At 41.4% G+C, this 19,948-nt stretch overlaps 1 protein-coding gene across 5 annotated transcripts in view; it reads left to right on the forward strand.

Annotated features, from left to right (window-relative positions):
• Positions 1-19,948, forward strand: part of dock1 (dedicator of cytokinesis 1) — a 712,419-nt gene that overhangs the window by 175,298 nt on the left and 517,173 nt on the right. For all 5 annotated transcript variants that reach the window (XM_085994680.1, XM_085994678.1, XM_085994676.1 and 2 more), the window contains 2 exons: positions 6,502-6,599; positions 18,146-18,235. In XM_085994680.1, the coding sequence (XP_085850806.1) occupies positions 6,502-6,599; positions 18,146-18,235 (188 nt within the window). The remainder of the gene's footprint in view (positions 1-6,501; positions 6,600-18,145; positions 18,236-19,948) is intronic.

A 19,948-nucleotide genomic window follows, 5' to 3' on the forward strand; every position in this document is an offset into this window, starting at 1 on the left:
GGCCAGGACGCTGCGCACGCCGATGACATCATCGCCAGCAGTGCAACGCCGTGGGGCGCTAATGGTTACTGCTGTCACTAACCTCCAGCTGAATTTCGCGTGAGGCGTTGGCGGTGCCAAGCTTGGGCGCTAGTTGCTTTGCGGAAGAGGGCACTAACGGGAGGCACAAAGCAACCGAAATTTTCCCCCTTAGTATCTAGAGCATGTCAATAAGACAGCCCAATCTGCAAGGCTGATACTGACTATTGTCATAGAAGACTCGGATTCTTTGTGTAACCTTTGACCTTCTAATGGATACATATATCTGTTTAACAGCTGCATGGTTTTTTTCTTCCTGTACAGGCAAGTAGATAAAACAGTTTGTTGTGTCCTGAGACTTTGCTGTGGCATCTTAAATCAAGATTAAGTCTGATATCTCCCTCAGTACAGATTCCATTGGGCATTGAGCTTTTGTCTCCTCCCATTGACTCATTTGGTGATATTGCCCTTAAATACCTAGCTAGCTGCCAGAAGATAGACGCTGGTGCGTAAGTGCGCATATTGTAGATTCTACATAACATCTATTTTTTCTTATCAAGGTAAATGCTTTTTCTTTTCAGGCACCCAATGTCTGTCTCAAGCACGCCAGTTAGATATAGTATAGTTAGAAGGCTCCCTCAATGTTGCATATCTTAGCTCAGCCTCAGAAGAGAACCACTACTTGTACCAGTGTAACATTTTCATTTTCTACATCTTTTCACCTCTGTGAGCGAAACTGCCAGTTACTGTCAAATTAGAAGCAATTTATAACCACTTATATCCACTCGGAGTTGGGTTAAGATTGTCCAAATCATTTAAGGTAGGATCTTTGGAGCCTTTCACTTGATCAATCTAGGCTGGATTCCAACCCAGATCCAAGAGGTGAAGGGCCAGTCTGTAAATCAGTGTGCCACCCAGCTCCCTTAACTGCTTTTTAATGATTGTTCAGTGGTTTTTATCTCAAGGTGATTTGGGCAATCTTAATAAATTGACTAATTAGTGTGTTTAGTGTCCTAATTCTACATCTGCCATGAAGAGTAACTATCATACCTGAAGAAGAAAATAATTGATGGTAGAGGTAGGGAATGACTTAGACAAATAAAATCATGAGAAAACGAGTAGTGTCTTTATAAAAAAAAGCATACAAAGATTAAAATGCATATATTGTTATGCACAGGGTGTGGGAAATAAACTAGGGGAACTGGAAACAGTTATTTTACAGGAAGATCTAGACTTATTAGCATTAACAGAAACCTCGTTGCAAACTGGACAAAAATGAAAGATAATTATATCAGGATATAATATATTTAAGAGGGATAGAAACAGCAAGAAAGGAGGGGCAACAGCAATATTGGTTAAAGAGGGAACACATGCTATAGAGAGGGTTGATGTAGACAAGGAATTGGTACAGACAGTATGGTTGGATCTCAAAGATAAAAAAGGGCTTCTTACATTTGTAGGGGTATATTACAGGCCTCCAATTGTAGGAAGGAAATGGAAGTCAGATTAGAGAAATGAGGAGGAATAACAAAATTATTGTTCTGGGAGATTTTATTATCCATTTATCGATTGAGACAAAGATGCTTATAAATTATAAGCTCCAATTAAGTTCCTTGCTAGGTGTTTACCCAGCTCCTTATTTTAAAGGAGTTAGTCAACATATGGTTTTGTTGAGTCGATTTGGTTGGGTTGGAGGAGAGGGAAAATTATAGTATACTGTTTCTTTTCTTTTCAGTCTAAAAACTGAGTTCTGAGTCTTTTTAACTTATGGTCCTAAGTTTGAGTTACCGCTATTTGGTTTAGAACCCTCTCAATGGCTACGATTTTGCTGACCTCAGCAGGTCCTGACTCCACTGCTGGCTCTATCTCGCTCTGTAAAATAAATTTCCCTTGATTGGGCTTGTTAATCCCGTCCAGCGCGTTTCCCGGCCAATTAGAGGAAGCGGGTCTGATGGTATTTCATGACATGTCATCAGCCGATTTCCTTAAAGGGACCATGGCCAACTTTATTTTTACATTTGTGCTGTTAGTGTTCTGCAGCATTGACGTGCTGCAAACACTGATGATGACTGCATAAAGGCACAGGGCTGCACCCAGGCTCTCCCATGACTCACTCCATATGCTTATGGAGGGAGTCACAGCACACAGGGAGGTCCTCGTCCCTTCCCATGGGTGAAAGAGACCTCCCCAGGAGATCAACACAGCCTGGTTGCACATTGCAGAGGAGTGCACAAGCAGGGATGTGGTCAGGAGGACCTGGGGGCAGTGCCACAAATGTTTCAGTGATCTCAGTAGATCACAAAACGTTAGTACAAAGTCACACTCAACCTCATCCTGCTGTGCTTCTCATCACATCCCCACCACTCTGCCTTCCCTACCCTACTCCTGCACATCCTTATTCACACCAGCTTACCTTGGACATCCATCCATCCCTCTCTGTGTATATTATCACATCCCCATCTCACTAGCCACCCCTCACACTCACCCTAGTGCAATCAAAACAACTAACAACACACAAGGGTAGGCACTTGGGTGTTTTATGCAACGTCCATGTAAAGTTTCTGTTAATGTGGTGTCAAACATTGAAACTTTTATTTTGAACATTTTGCGTTCTTGGACAGATTTGTGTGCACCTTTTGGAAGTGGCTTAGTGAGCTGCGGTGAATGGTGAGGCATATGGTACCCCCCACAATGGTGATGAGTGTGAAAGGAATGGCTTGGGCATTGTAGGGATGCTTTATGGTGTTGGTGTGGGGTAGTGCCAATCTGGCGCATCATGTGGCGGCTGGGTGTACAGCGTCAAGTGAAGTAAATCTGGCCCTGGTGAGGCCATCCCTAGCCTGGCAGGCAGCAATGTGGTCGGGTGCTGGTGCGCCCTGTCCTGTGTAGCATCAGGTGATTACGGAGAAGGTTGGTGTTGTTAGTGCTGCTGGTGTTGGGGCTGATCATGGTGGGATTCTGAGGTCCAAGGTGAGAGAGTATAAAGGGCCCCCATGCCAATGGAATAGATGGCAGGTGAAATAGAGATTACAGAAGCGATCTGCCAATGGTGAGAGAAGTAATGAGGTCAGACTGGATGAAGACTTGTGTAAAGACTTGCAGCATGGTGAATCTGTTGTGAAAATGCAGTGAGGAAGAGCTTGTGGCTGAGGAAAGATATCTCTGTAAGGTGGGAGCTTTTACTTTATATTTGGAGCTGTCACCTCAACAGCTAATTCAATAGCTACTGAACTCCTGCCTCAGCTTGACAGACGTGGTTCACGAACAGCGTGAATCCTGTGGGTGAGCTGTCGAATACAAAAGGTAAGCTGAAAATCATTCTTAAGTGGCGCCAAACAAGCCACTAATTACCTGAATTGGGTCCCCCGCCACTGAATGTCGGGTCTGCTCAGCGCTGACGGACCCGACATTGGGAAAGGTGCATGGCAGTGGGTTCCCGACCCGCTGTGGGAAAAAAAAACACTTTCCCACCTGGCTGACCACCGATCACGCCCGCTGCCCCCCCTCAAAATCCCAGCCAATGTAACTGTACTTGGAAGTTGAGGAAATTGCTCACAACATTGTAAATGTGGGCTCACCAGTAAGTTATGTGGTGTTAAAATGGCCCGTTTCAGCTTTTAATTAAAAGTTGTCAAATTTGTCTTGTCAACAAGCTTACATTGAGTGGGCACTTGCAATGATTGCTAGTATAATTATCTCAGCATTCCCAGGTTAGATAGGGTTTCTTTTCCTTATTATCTGTGATTTCTCTTCTCAACCTGCCGCAACCCTAATGGTTGACGAGCCTGCCAACATTTCTTGCCTGGGCTCATAGATGCAGTAACCATTTGGATGGCACTTGTGGAACAACAAGGACACCTTCAGGAGATGAAGAAAGAAAAGGGAGAAAAAAAATCAGCTTTTTGATATTTCAATGTGAAAGTAGACAAGTTTGCAGAATCGTGGAACCTATCTTAAGTGAAGATATTTATCTGAGTTGATGTATGAAGAAAACCCATCTCCTCTAATGATGTGGTTCAGAAGTAACACAAGTTCTAATAGTCTGTTAACTTCTGTGTGGATACATGTCCGAAGTACTGATACAAATTGAATTTGATAGTATAACAGCCCTCTCTATGCATAGTCCTTTTCTACCGTGGAAAACTTCAAAGTAATGTTGAGATATCTGTTTTGTGTTATAAGCAATGTAGTGACTCTTTTGGAGTGTTTCCTTTGTTGTACCACACAACACAAAGATTTCTTCATTTTTAAATCTATTGTTAAGTGCTTTGGGAATTACAAATCTGAACAATATGGCAATCTAATATATGGATGCACAGAATAAACCTGTTTTATGGAATAGATGAGGATGGAAAACGTGTTAATAAATATGTGATGAAAGAAATTGAGACGTAGAACCGGTTTGTTTATCGGGTTTGGTCATCTCAGGATTGCTTTGTTCTATATTAGTGAGTGGGTGGCTTTGATAGACATTGCCCTTTCACTTCTGGGACCAGAGTTAAAATTAAGTTCAGATTGATGGATAAAGGTCTCCTCTCTGCTGGCTGCAATAGTCCTTTGTTAAATGAGTTTGCTGATCTCAATTCAGTGTCTAGTGGGCTTACAGCACAAAACTAACTCTAATTGGGACAAAATTAGCAATGCCACTCCGAGAACCCTCAGGAAATGGAAATTAGCAAGATAATTGTTTCTTTGAACAGACACTGGAGGTCTATACAGGTGACAGAATTCACTTCAGATCTACTTATAAGGTCTCAACCTCACACTAAGTACACATTCTTTCAACGTTTGTTATGGTTTTCCCATTTAATTGTTGAACTGTGCTTTCATCAACTGAAGTAAAGATATAACAACAGAAAATGCTGGAAAAACTCAGCAAGTCAGGCAACATCCGTGGAGAGAAATTTGAGTTGACGTTTCGAGGAACAGCACCTCATCTTCCGATTAGGCACTCTGCAGCCTTCCGGTCTCAATATTGAGTTCAACAATTTCAGATCATAACCTCGGCCCCTATTTCATTTTCACTTATATTTTTCAACTCCTTTCCTTCCCCCCCCCCTTTCCTTTTGTTTCTCTCTCACACCTGGCAGCTATCTTTTACCCTGCCAGTACACTTTACACCTAATCACAGCCTATTACCATCTCGTCTAGCTTCTAATCTCTTTTACTTCTTTTGGTTCTTTTATTCTTTTGTCCGATCGCAGCCCTGCCTTCGATCTAGTTCCTTTTCTCTCCAGTTTTGAAGAAGGGTCAAACCCGAAACGTCAACTCAAATTTCTCTCCACGGATGTTGCCTGACTTGCTGAGTTTTTCCAGCATTTTCTGTTGTTATTTCGGATTTCCAACATCTGCAGTATTTTGCTATCGAAGTAAAGATATGTTCAGAATCCCATTTTAACCTTTCAACCCCAAATGTCTCAAAACACTCATTAGCAGATGGTTCAAATGAAACTTTCCTTGGAAATCTAAAAGGAAACTGGACTACTTGCTAACTCTGTTTTATTTCACAATGGCCCAGAACTTGGTGTCGGGGGCTTGCCGCGCGTGCAAGCCCCCGATGTGCACTTACCCGGCGCGCCAACATCTGAAACCTGGCCCGCAGTGGATTTCCTGTCAGTGGCCCGGTTCTGATGTCGGCGCGCTGTGCTAACCTGACCCAGCGGCGTAGTTAGTGCGATGTGCCGGCTGGGATCAGGTGAGCACTGTTCAGCCAATCAGGGGAGGGGAAACTTCATTCATAAGTTTGAGAGTAAGAACTGTCAAACTCATGAAAAGTACTGCACCCCAAAACACTACTTAAACTTTAAATAAAATTTAAAAAAACATCCCAATAATTAAATTAACTATGAATAACTTTAAAAAACTATTTTAAACAATTAATTTTGAACTAAATAATTTTTTAATAAATCGGGTCTAAAACTACACTTACCTTAGTGTAAAGTCCTTAAAAACAATAAAGCTGTGGAAAAAATGTAATAATTTTAAGTTAAAGACCACTTGTCAATCCGTACGCGTTCCGCCTCTTGGGTTAGAGGACAGGAAATGCCGGTTTTCAGCGCATGCGCTGTGCATGCTGAAAACCGGCAATTCCTCCGGGCACACGCGTGAGTACCCCGTCCGTACTCACGCGTTGTGCCCGGAATTACTGGGCCAATAGGTAAATATATTCCTGAGCCCACTAACTGAAGGTTATTTTGTTGTAATGGCTTAAGCTTAGTATTCATTTAAAACCCAGAAAAAGTAAATCTTTTAATTATTCTGTGTGAAAAAAAATTGACAATTTAAATTGCATAGATTTTGTCTACAATAGACCATTGTGCCCGAAGCAAATTACTCGTAACAACCACATGAAATGTAGTAGTAAAATGAAGATGTAGCTGCATACAACTCCCTTTGTGCTGTTTTATACTTTGTGACTAGGTTGGCTTTTTACTTAACATTGTTGTTCAATAAAGAAGTTATATATGTCTGGTCTGTTTACAGTGGACCTCCTGGGACTTTTGAAATGGCGGTCGAACACAAATTTGCTACAGCAGAACTTGAGACAGCTGATGAAGGTGGATGGAGAAGAGGTTGTTAAGGTAATTAGCTTCCTTTTTCATACTGAAGTAAGATATCTTGTATATCAATTTGCCCAAACTTGTGCATGCCTGAAAAAGACACACTCGGATCTGTGAAAATAATTTAAGATAACAGGAAGCTATTTCAAATATTGCTAAGCTTATCCACTACACTTTCAGAAGGATTTAACTAAGGTGTCAAACTTGGCTCAGTGGTAGCACTCTCTCAATCAGAAGGTAGAGCCCCACTCTAGAGACTTAAGCACATAATTCAGGCTGACACTTCAGTGCAGTACTGAGGGAGTACTACAGTATGAGCACTACAGTGAATCTACATAATGGTGTGTGGCATAGTCTTGATGGAATAGTTTAGTATATGGGAACTGTTTTTCATATAAAGCTCTCGGACCTTCCATGATGTTGCTCATCCTGAATCATGCTGTTGCAAAGAGAGTGGGATGCGAGGGTGTATATTTCAGTGAAATAATTTAGAAAGAAGTTTATAAGCTATCTCTCCATAGACAATGAAGCAGTTGTTTTTAATTGGTTCCTGGGAAATACATGGTTTTTATCCACTATAAGCTTCAAAAAAAATACAATAAATCTCTATCCTACTGTTTAAGATGTGGCCTTTTATTGCAAATGGCAAGAAATATATAAAACTGTAAAGATTCAACTACATTGGAGATTTTCTCCAGTACCATATATCTCTGAAACTGTATGTTTCCAAGATATTGTACTTAAACATGCATGTTTAAATAACTTTCAGAATTTCCCTTCATGCTTAAATAATGCAACAGTCCCTCCAGAACTTGTCATTTGTTTATATGAGCAATTATTATTTTTGAGTTCTGACTATAAATATTTAAAAGGCAGCCATTGTCACTATTTAGAAAACTACAGAATATAAAGAGCTGCTCCGAGTTATCCCTCACCCGGTGGTTTACTCTCTAGAATTTGTTATTTATTGTTCTCTTTCTGCTCCCCGCCCCTCCACCGGAAGTGTAGATAGGGAAAGTGATTCCTGGCAAATTTGATTCCTGCTCTGTCAATTTATGTAGCTTAGGAGCTGGATTGAATATTATAAGGATTGATGTAAATGATCAAGAACTCTGGAGAGAGATAGCTCATGTGCTGCTGGGACCATGGATGAGTGGCTTTGGAATGAGGTGGTCAAAGTTGTAAGCATGAGATGTAAGGTTCAGAGAAACATCTGGAATTTTACTTGATTTGCCTCTGAGTGGACATTGTACAAGAAATGGTCTTTATAATTTGACAACTGAGCAATCGATTCGACTCTGACCTAGAATGCAGGATATAAAATTGTGCTTTGACAATAGATGATTGCCTTCTCTATCTGGTCAGGAAGTTTCTGTGTGCATTGAGTTGAAAATTTCTGATACTGGTCTGAGTAAGCTTGTGCTGGACAGCCTGGTTATTAGGAGGGACTAGATTTTCTGAACATTATCACTGCAGACTGATTCAACAATGATTCCAGGCAAAATCTACAGAACTGCATGGTACATGGATTATGCCTAAGTGCCTAAGTAGTGGCCAATACCTTGTTTCGTGTGAAGGAGATTCAGTTCTGGAGTTGTTGAATAGATTTAAATCTTTGTTTCATGAGGATATATGTAGCAACTGTTTCCACTTTTTATGTAGTACAGGAAACTTTGTGATATCCGGCACCGACGGGACCGAGCTGTTGCCGTCCCATCAAAACTGCCGGACAAACCAGCGCTAATGTTGAAACATACGGAGCCGTATCTGGCAACAAACCCTGTTGCTCAGCTTCTAAACAGTCGGCCGTACCTTGCAAGCGTCTCTGTAGCTTAGCAACAGCTTCAGCGAGACCTTGCAGAGCCTGACTGGTGGGGGAAAAAAAGCAACAAAAAGAAAAAAACCTAACGAAACGGCTCCTGATTTTTGCCGGTGGATCGAGCATTTCGGACAGTTAACCTCCGGATAAACCAAAGTTTCCTGTACTGTAAGGGGTTTGTAGAAAATAACTAATATGAGTACTTGCATACAATAGTAGTTAATTTATGCTGCCTTATTACTGAGAGCCTCAATAAAGGGCATGCTGAAGTCCAAAGATGATCCATTTATTCCTGTGCCTCCCCAAATTGAATTATGGGTAGTCTGCTTGAGCATACAATGGCCCTAAAATTAGATCGGGGGCTTGCCGCGCGTGCAAGCCCCCGATGTGCCCTCACCCTGCGCGCCATCTGAAGCCCGGGCCTGCTTGCATTTCCTGTCACATGCCCGGTTCAGCTGTCGGCGCGCTGTGCTAACCTGATCCAGCGGCGTAGTTAGTGCGATGTGCCGGCTGGGATCAGGTGAGCACTGTGCAGCCAATCAGGGGAGGGGAAACTCATTCATGAGTTTGACAGTAAGAGCTGTCAAACTCATGAAAAGTATGGGCTGCCAAAACACTACTTTAACTTTAAATAAAATTTTAAAAAACATCCCACTGATTATAATAACTATAAATAAGTTTTAAAAAATGTTTTAAACAATTAATCAATTTTTTGAAAAAAATAAATTTTTAAAAAATAGGGTCTAAAACTAAACTTACCATCCTGTAAATTCTTTAAAAATAACAAACCTGTGGAAAAAAAATTTCTACATTGTACTAAAAGCCCACTTACCTGAAAAACTAAATACTTACGTCTTGTTTTTCCACGCGTAAAGACCGGAGGCCTTTACACGCGCGCAACTTTGTGGGGAAAAAAAGGAATTTTACTGCACACGCGCTGCCTGTGCAGTCGCGCGCGTTCTGCCTCTGAACCCCTTCGTTCAGAGGACAGGAAATGCCGGTTTTCCCCGCATGCGCTGTGCATGCTGAAAACCGGTATTTCCTCCGGCCAGACGCGTGAGTACCCCGACCGTACTCACGCGTTGGGACAGGAATTACTGGCCCATTCATTTAATATTGCCTTGATATGACTGTTAGGTGTTCAGCTGTGTTGAACTGTGCCCAGATCCTAGTCAAACAGGTTTTCCCCTTCCCTATGTGGTTAATAGGATCATTACCCATATGGAGTGCAATAAATGAAAAAGATGGTTTGCCTACTTTTAGGGATGATTATTATGATCTTTTTGAAAATTATTTGTGTTACATCCAACTACTCATCGCCCAGATTGATCTCTAGGTTATAAATGTCCTCATATTTTAGTATTGAAAGCCTCTTCTCTCAGTACCCTGTGGTTCTTACTGAAGGACTAATGTGTAGAGGATAGCTATTTCTCCTGTATTAATGTTTTTTTGCAGATTGATTTAAATACAGGCAATACTTTTTTTTAGAAAAGGTAGTGTATCTTATAATTGTAAATGACATGCATCTTCAGACACTACATTATTTTGTGTATCCTGTGCTATGGTTTCAGTTGCACCTTAGCTGGAATAATTTTCTGTGCCTCTTATGTGTCATGAAAGAAATGAGATCTTGCAATTTGCTTACTATACTTCAGAGAATTTTGCCTCTGTTCAGAAAAAAGCCACATTCAAGATTGGTGCAATATAATAACAACAAGACCACTTTTTTAAAGGGACCTGTTAACATCATTCCCTCATTGCATTATTTACCTTAAGCATTTTTTTTGGTTATTTGTAAAATGATGACTTTTGCACTTGTACTTAAGTAATACACGTGTACCTACTTATACAAAGATAATAATGGCTTGGAATTTGCGGTCCTGATGACAGCAGACTGGCAGTGTACGCCGTCATTCCGCCTTTGAAACTGACCGCGACTTGAAGATTTAGCGCATGCGCAGCCTGATGTGGAAATCCTGAAGTTGCGGCCTGTCATTCGCTGTTCCTCCACAGGCAGCGCTGTGCCCCCCGCCCCCCACAGAGCTGGCAATCAGTGAAATCTCTCAAATCATGAAAACTGATGAAAACTTCTGCAGTAATTATGCTGTTAAATACCCCATTAACAGTTAAACCCAAAGTGGTATGGTGTAACTGGGGTTTTAACAGCCTATTGACTGCTAAACAAAGGTTATGGCCCTGAAAAACTAATTTTAATTTTGTGCAGTGTCAAATTTATCAATTTTAATAATTAAAATTTTAAAGAAACTTATCTTTATTTCAGGTTTACTTTTTCCCCATGTGAGAGCCCCATCTTTGTTTTGCTCTCTAACATTTTTTAAAAAGTTTGAATTTTAAGAGCTTACCCTTTCCTGGTTTGCTGTCTTGTGAGAATTCTGCATTTAGATTGGCTGCGTAGGCAGCTTGTTGACATCACAGTAGCTCGCACTATGAGATTTCCACTATACTACGTTGATTTGAATTACGCGTCAGAAAACCCGAACTTCTCGACACAGGGATCGCGTGAACTTTGAGCGAAGCTTACTTCGGGGCCAGCGGCGAACGCCTTTGCTTTGCCGCTGACTGCAATTTCCGGGCCAACATTGCCTTCAGAGCATAGAAGTATTTTTCTAACAAATTTTCTTCCAGTTTTCAGTTTTCCTCATCTGATCCGTTGCTAACCACAAAGATCTATCACTCCTTGATTAATAGAGGAGTTACATTTCATTACATGTACAGTCTGGCAAAATATTGTAGCTAATGTTTGTATCTACTGAAACCATGGTAAATTGATCAGCTGTCATATAAATAAAATGAAGATGAGAGTATTTGCAGCTGAGAAAATACATCTCCAGCATGAAAAATCTGCTAGTTTCTTGTTATTTATTATTTTCCATTTGCTACTCATTCCTCTGATTTCTTTCATTTCAGCTAATATTCTTGCTGATGTAAGGCCTGCACACCCCATCTCCCTCCTTACCTGCTTTCTGTAAGCTATTTTCTTCTGTTACCTATTCTAGGTGTTTTATTGCCTGTGTTAAAATTCCTCATATAGAATATTCTCAGCAACTTTATCTGAGCTACCTGTTATTTTTTCTCTAGCATGTTTTTCCCATAACCTGATAACAGTATGGTCCATAAATGATCTACCCCTAGCCCAGTCTTTCTTGGTGTTTAATAATTTTCTAAATGGAAATGCTGGACTATAAAGCATATATCCTACTCTCACTCATTTCAGTTGTAGTTTTGGCTCCTTTTCATTTACATAATGGTACATCTTAAATCTGTGTCTTCTGGTTATCAACCCTCCTGCCAGTGGAAACAGTTTCTCCCTATCTACTCTATCAAAACTTTTCAGAATTTTTAACACTCCTATTAAATCTCCCCATAACCTTCTCTGCTCTCAGGAGAACAATCCCAGCTTCTCTAATCTCTCCACATAACTGAAGACCATCATCCCTGGCGCCATTCCAGTAAATCTCTGCACCCTCTCCAAGGCCTTGACATCCTTCCTGAGGTGTGGTGCCCAGAATTAGACACAACACTCCAGCTGAGGCCTGACCAGTGATTTATAAAGGTTTAGCATAACTTCCTTGCTTTTATACCCTATGCCTCTATTTATAAAGCCCAGGATCCCTTATCTTTTTTTAACAGCCGTATCAACTTGTTTTCCCACCTTCAAAGATTTGTGTATGTAAATCCCCATGTCTCTCTGTTCCTGCATCCCCTTTAAGATTGTATAATTTAGTTTATATTGCCTCGCCTCATTCTTCCTTACAAAATCCATCACTTCACACTTCTCTACATTAAATTTCAGTTGCTGCATCAGATTTCCAGTTTTTGCAATTTTTCTTTTTATAGATATTCACAGTATCTGCTTTGTATTTCTTCTGCTATTGTATAACTTTCAGAGGCATTGCACCTGGTCCAAACTCATCAAGTGCTCATCATGATTCACTTGAAAGGTGTCACACTGATAAAATGTTTGAACGTGAACCTTCCATAACAAACCTTGAGCCCTGGCCTTCCAAGAAGGAATTCTCGAGTTCAAGGTCAAGTGCCTTCAGGAGAGATTGCTAAAAAAAATTGTACCAGTTAATCAGTGTGCTCCATTGATTCATATGATCAGGAAGGGGTTGTTATGGGTCAGGCTTTTTCTCAACACTTTAGTCTTGTTCACGACAATGAAACTTGATCACCCATGATCTGAACCTGCACCATGTATGAGTTAATATGCTCAGATTTAACAGTTAACCTCTTAAGTATGGGATGTAGTTCACTGGAGATGATATGTGATGCCCACTGGGTTCTCCAGTCTCCCAAAAGGTGAAAAATACCAGGCCATCAGACCAATACATCCAGGCTAAAACTATTAGATTTATTTTGAGGTTAATTAATAAACAAAAGTCAATAATGAAAATAAGCACTGAATGAAAATGAATGACGTTAAAATGACATGCTATAGACAGGGCTAAGCGATCCCACAATCAACAGACCAGATCAAAACTCTGCAGTCCTGCCACACCCAGTCGTGAATAGTGGTGGACCATTAAACAACTAACGGGAGGAGGAGACTCCATGAATATCCCCATCTTCAATGATGGTGCAGCCCAGCACGTGAGTGCAAAAGACAAGGCTGAAGCGTTTGCAACCATCTTCAGCCAGAAGTGCTGAGTGGATGATCCATATCGGTCATCTGCTGAGGTCCCCACCATCACAGAAGCCAGTCTTCAGCCAATTTGATTCACTCCATGTGATATCAAGAAATGGCTGAGCGCACTGGATACAGCAAAGGCTATGGGCCCCAACAACATTCCGGCTATTGTGCTGAAGACTTGTGCTCCAGAACTAGCCGCGCCTCTAGCCAATCTGTTCCAGTACAGCTACAACACTGGCATCTATCCGACAATGTGGAAAACGGCCCAGGTATGTCCTGTCCACAAAAAGCAGGACAAATCCAATCCAGCCAATTACCGCCCCATCAGTCTAATCTCAATCATCAGCAAAGTGATGGAAGGTGTTATTGACAGTGATATCAAGCAGCACTTACTCACCAATAATCTGCTCACTGATGCCCAGTTTGGGTTCCGCCAAAGCCACTCAGCTCCCGAACTCATTACAGCCTTGGTCCAAACGTGGACAAAGGAGCTGAATTCTAGAGCTGAGGTGAGAGTGACTGCCCTAGACATCAAGGCAGCATGTGACCCGAGTGTGGCATCAAGGAACCCTAGCAAAACTGAAGTCAATGGGAATCGGGGGGGAAAACTCTCCACTGGTGGAGTCATACCTAGCACAAAGGAAGATGGTTGTGATGGTTGAAGGTCAATCCTCACAGCCCCAGGACATTGCTGCAGGAGTTCCTCAGGGCAGTGTTCTCGGCCCAACCATCTTTAGCTGCTTCATCAGTGACTTTCCTTCCAACATAAGGTCAGGAATGGGGATGTTCGCTGATGACTGCACAGTGTTCAGTGCCATTCACAACTCCTCAGATAATGAAGCAGTCCATGCCCACATTGAACAAGACCTGGACAACGTTCAAGCTTGGGCTGATAAGTGGCAGGTAACATTCATGCCACACACCAGGAAATGACCATCTCCAACAAGCGAGAGTCTAACCACCGCTCCTTGACATTCAACGGCATTACCATTGCCGAATCCCTCACCATCAACATCCTGGGGTCACCATTGACCAGAAACTTACTGGACCAGCCACATAAATACTGTGGCAACAAGAGCAGGTCAGAGGCTAGGTATTCTGCGGCGAGTGTCTCACCTCCTGACTCCCCAAAGCCTTTCCACCATCTACACGGCACAAGTAAGGAGTGTGATGGAATACTCTCCACTTGCCTGGATGAGTGCAGCTCCAACAACACTCAAAAAGCTCGACATCATCCAGGACAAAACAGCCCACTTGATTGGCACCCCATCCACCACCTTAAACATTCACTCCCTCCACCACCAGCGTACCGTGGCTGCAGTGTGTACCATCTATAAGATGCACTGCAGCATCTCGCCAAGGCTCCTTCGGCAGCACCTCCCAAACCCGCGGCCTCTTCCACCTAGAAGGACAAGGGCAGCAGGCGCCAAGGGAACACCACCACCTCCAAGTTCCCCTCCAAGTCACACAGCATTCTGACTTAGAAGTATATCGCTGATCCTTCATCGTCGCTGGGTCAAAATCCTGGAACTCCCTCCCTAACAGCACTGTGGGAGTACCTTCACCACATGGACTGCAGCGGTTCAAGAAGGCAGCTCACCACCACCTTCTCAAGGGCAATTAGCGATGGGCAATAAATGCTGGCCTTGCCAGCGACGCCCACATCCCATAAACAAATAAAAAAAAGTTGTTCATAAGAGAGATTAAAAGACTATTTTTAGAATGCACTTTTCTGGAGAAACATAGAAACATAGAAGATAGGAGCAGGAGTAGACCATTCGGCCCCTCGAGCCTGCTCCGCCATTCAATGCAATCATGGCTGATCATCCAAATTCAGTACCCGGTCCCTGCTTTCTCCCCATACCCCTTGATCCCTTTAGACTTAAGAAATATATCCAACTCCTCCTTGAATATATTTAATGAATTGGCCTCTACTGCCTTCTGTGGTAGAGAATTCCACAGGTTCACCACTCTCTGGGTGAAGAAATTCCTCCTCATTTCTGTCCTAAATGGCTTACCCCTTATCCTTAGACTGTGACCCCTGGTTCTGGACTCCCCGGCCATCGGGAACATCCTTCTTGCATCTAGTCTGTCCAGTCCTGTCACAATTTTATAAGTTTCCATGAGATCCCCTCTCATTCTTCTAAACTCCAGTGAGTACAAACCCAATCGACCCAATCTCTCCTCATACGTCATTCCTGCCATCCCAGGTATCAGCCTGGTGAATCTTCGCTGAACTCCTTCCATGGCAAGAACATCCTTCCTCAGATAAGGCGACCAAAACTGCACACAATACTCCAGATGTGGTCTCACCAAGGCCCTCTACAACTGCAGCAAGACATCCTTGTTCCTGTACTCAAACCCTCTCGCTACGAAGGCCAACATACCATTTGCCTTCTTAACCGCCTGCTGCACCTGCATGCATGAAATGACGTTGGTTTGGGCTTAGGGCAAGAGGGAGCCTGGAGGAACATTTGCATTTGCGTGCATTCTTGTCATGATTCTTGGTCATGCTTTTATGTCAACATTTAACATTGAAACTCCCTTTGTAAACATAATTATGGAAATAGTTGCCTGTAATGGCATAGTTGCAGAAACTGGCCAGTAGGTGATGCAGTGGAGTAAATTTCTAAAGTCTCCGAATCCAATTGCCACCTTGTATATTAAAAAATATTATATTCTGCAACTGACTGGGCAACGCTATCGGCAATTTACTTCTAATGTATTAAAACTCATATAGCATGCACTTCCATTGTCACATTTACTTCTGTAACACTTTCTGTCACACTATTTCCACCATGTCATTTCTGTAACGCAGTCACTTTTTCTGTCACGATTATAGTTACTATTCATTTTGTTAACCTCCTAGTCCTCCAATCTTGATCTCCAGTGTAGGTGCCAATATAGCCTGAGACTTCCCAGCTCCACCTTTCACGTAGGTAGTGCTGTGGCATCACATACAGTACAGCTTCTAAAATCAGGCCTGTAGCCTAACGCCTCCTATTATTTGCCATACCCCCACACCCACATTCTTCTGTCTCCCACCCTGTCCTGAGACTTTAGAAATGGACTTCACAGTGTTGCCTACTACATTCCTGCTGTTATCAGGCTCTGGTTTAAAGTTTATTAAGCATCTTCTGTGCTTTTATAATAGTGCAGTAAGTGTTTAAAAAACTAGAAACTGGCAATGGCGAGGGATGCAGCTTTTCCCGCGATAAGGAAAAGTGTATGCGTTTTAAATAATAGAGGCTTGCTCAAAATGTTAGGGATGCCTCTATTTAAAATATATACCAAGCAGTATCTATTTTAAGTAATATAAGTTTCCACAATCTGCTGTCTCTTGTCGCTCCTGCCCCACACCAAGTACCAAGCATTTCCCCTGCTCCCTGCAGCAACCTCTCTGTGCTACAATTCTTCCCATCCCGAGTACCTGAACATTCCCTCCTTGCTGTTCCCACGCCACCTTCCCGACTACCGACCCACCCCGAGAAAATCCCTGTCATCACATTTTTGTCAAGAGCACTTTACAATCTGCCTCATCATTCTCGCCTACCCTGAGGATTTCGCTCCCAGTCATTCCACAGCTTCCAGCAGCTCCCCAATGCTGCTATATCCAAAGTTCACCTTCCCATCCCTGCCACATGTGTCCGCCTTTGCCAGTTCTCCCATCCCTGGGTCTGATCTCCCATATTTGTGTCCAATTCTGGGCACCACGCTCCAGAAGACACTTTTCTCTTCCCTCTGCCGTGAATCCCATATCCAGGAACTGGTGGCTTAATTATTTTTAAATAGGGGATGGGGTGGATGCACTAGACAGGTGGGGAATAAAATATCAGTCATGAGACACAGCAGCGGACATTGTGTGGCGGTAGAAATGGAGGTAGCGCAGGTTGCATTGTAGTAGAGTTGGGATGGGGATGACATGGATTGGGCGGCCCAGCAAGACTTGAGGGTCAGGCACAAAGTGGCAGACATGGGGCTGGAGCAGACCGAACACACTTTGGACTTGTGATCTTAAAAAAATTGGTTATGATTTATAACCTGACCCATAATTTACCCATTCATTTCAAGAATGCAGAACAATTTCTCCTTGAGGCCTTAAAGAACCACATGACTACATTTTAACAGCAAAATAATACATTGTGCTTACATTGTATCACGTTCCTATCCTTCATAAAACATTGCCCCCTCTGATTATAACTGTTAGTGATGTTTTGGAAGATTTGATTGTATAATAAAATACATCTCTATTCGTTATCTGGGAGTGCAGATACCTAGATCTTTGAAAGGACGATTGCAGGTGGAAAAAGCCACAAAAAGGCAAATGGTATTTTGAATATTGTATCTAGGGGAATTGAATACAAAAGCAAGGAAGTGATAAATCAACATTGATTGGGCAATAGTCAGAGCACCGCCTGCTGTTTTAGGCACTCATTATAGGAAGGAAAGGCACAATATAGAATCAGCAGAAGGATAGCAGGGATAAGAGAATAACATTACGGTAGAATTGAAAAATCTAGCAGCTATTCACTTGAGCAGAGAAGTAAGTGCCAATCTAACCGAAATGCTCAAAATTATGTAAGTGGTTTAAATGGCAAATCGTGAGCGATTATTTTCTTTTAGTTGTTTAATCAGTAACAAGAATGCAAAAATTTTGGGTTATTGCTGGAAACATAAAGGAGGAGTTAGAATAATTTTTTCATGCAAAGAGTTATTGGAATATGGAATGTATTGCCCCAAGTGGTTATTGAAGCCAAATCAATTGTGACATGCAAGAGGGAATTTGATTCAAAATTTACTAAAGGATACTAGGAAAGAGCAGGGAAATGGGAATAGAGTAGAATGAGCACCAGCCTAGTCACGATGGTCCAAGTGGCTTCCTCCTGTGTTGAAATGTCTATGATTTTATAAGAGCAATGAAAAAATATACAGAGCATCAGTTTTTTTTTCCTAGCATAAGTGATGTTCTACCAAAAAACATTTGGGTTCTTTGTCACAAGATATTCTCTGAATATAAAAGAAAAAAATGAACAATAAGCACTTAATATTATATTGGTTTGTGTATGTTCAAATCTAAACCTTTTTTTCTTTCAGTTTTTGCAAGATACACTTGATGCACTTTTTAACATCATGATGGAGAATTCTGACAGCGACACTTTTGACACATTAGTTTTTGATTCTCTGGTAAGTTCCATTTTTTGGAGCTATTGTCATTTCCTTTTAACCCTAATCCTGTTGAGCGAAATCAGAACTTCTGATAGTTATGAATTGGCTCGTGTTTTAATTGTTAATCTCTGAATAATATCCTTAGTTGATTGATAAAGGTACACTTTGCTGTAATTTCACTAATGTTAACCACTCTTTTCCTCCCCGTCTATTGTAGACTATTGGATGACGCTGTGTATTGAAGATTGTTTTGGCTTACTACTTTGAGGGCTAAAGTGATGATGTTTTTATTGTTTCCTAAACTGAGAGTATAAATATGCAAGTTTTTTTGAATGGAACCTGTCTCGTTCCCACTTCATTAGCACTTTTCTAGGATACAGTATAGAGTTTAGAATTTTCACTTAATTCTCCTGTTGCCACTTGTCATGAACAAATGGAGGATTTTGGAACAAACCGAGACGATTTGTAAACATTAATTTGAATTAAGGCAATTAAGGCCCTAGTCTCTGTCTCTTGAATCAATTTACAGATTTTTGTGTTGGGAGTTTTTAAAAATTAATTTACATTAGTGATTTCTATGATTTGCATTTTACATTTTTATTATAAAAGATGCTGTAAGCTTTATTACAACCTTATTCTAAAATTATGTGAATTACTCACTCACCTTTTTTTAAAGACAATCAATAAACTTGACCTGGAAAAAAGCATTTGAAATTTGTCCCCTAGCTTTACCTTAAATCAGTTTTGAACAGTAGCCAACAGGTACTGCTGGAAACTGAAGACAAAACAGTATAAGCAGTTGTGCTGATGCTCCTGATGCACGCTGAGAAATTGTGCACACTACACACATTTAGACAGTAGGAACTGCCTTCAGCTAACAGAATCAAGGCTTTTGGCAAAACTTTTATTCACTGAGAAAAAAATGTTTTGAGTGATTCAGCTGTTTCACCTTTTTTGTATTTTTTTTCATTATTGGTAGATTCTCCTGATTGACCATTCATTGGTTGTTTTCCTAAGTCCTAGTGTCTTGGTGGTTTCCCTAACTCTTCAGTTCAGTTCTGATTTCCTACTATTTTACTTTGATGAAGAAAACGTTGCAGCTAGAGAAAGAATGAGGTTGGGAGCATGCTTAGGGGTTCAGGTAGCAGGAATGACTTGTAGAGTTAAAAAAACAAACTAAAATGGTCCTGAAAAAATAATTTTATATTTGTGGAATGTCAAATTTTTCTATTGTGATAAGAATTCCATAGGTTTTTAATATATTAGAAGTGATTTTTTTATAAGTTTGTTTGATATTTTAGCTTCTACCATAATCCTATGTGTATGTCCCAATCTTTATTTTGCTCTCTGTAAAATTTATAAAAAGTGAACGATAATCAGTGCTTTTTACTTCCTGGTTTGCTGTCTGAGAATTCTTTAATGTGATTGGCTGCTTAGCCTGCTTGATGCCATCACTGTTACTGGACACTGGAGATCCCCTATAGTTAGCGCCTGAACGAAATTAACGCTGGGAAAGGTGAAATCGATACCACAGAGATCACTAGATCTTTGTGGGAAGCTTTCTTCAAGGTCAACAGTGAGCGCTGTCACTTCCCCAGTGACCGCAAAATCTGGGCCATTCTTACTTATAGTTAAATTGCAAAACTTACAGGAATTTGGAATACACTGATGTAGAATTAGTTGGAGTACAGAGATGATGAGGGATTATAGCACTACCATTGGCATAAGACC

This window comes from Somniosus microcephalus, chromosome 8, assembly GCF_052327205.1.
Source record: "Somniosus microcephalus isolate GS21.2 chromosome 8, FLI_Smic_1.0, whole genome shotgun sequence".
In the NCBI taxonomy this organism is placed as follows: Eukaryota; Metazoa; Chordata; class Chondrichthyes; order Squaliformes; family Somniosidae; genus Somniosus; species Somniosus microcephalus.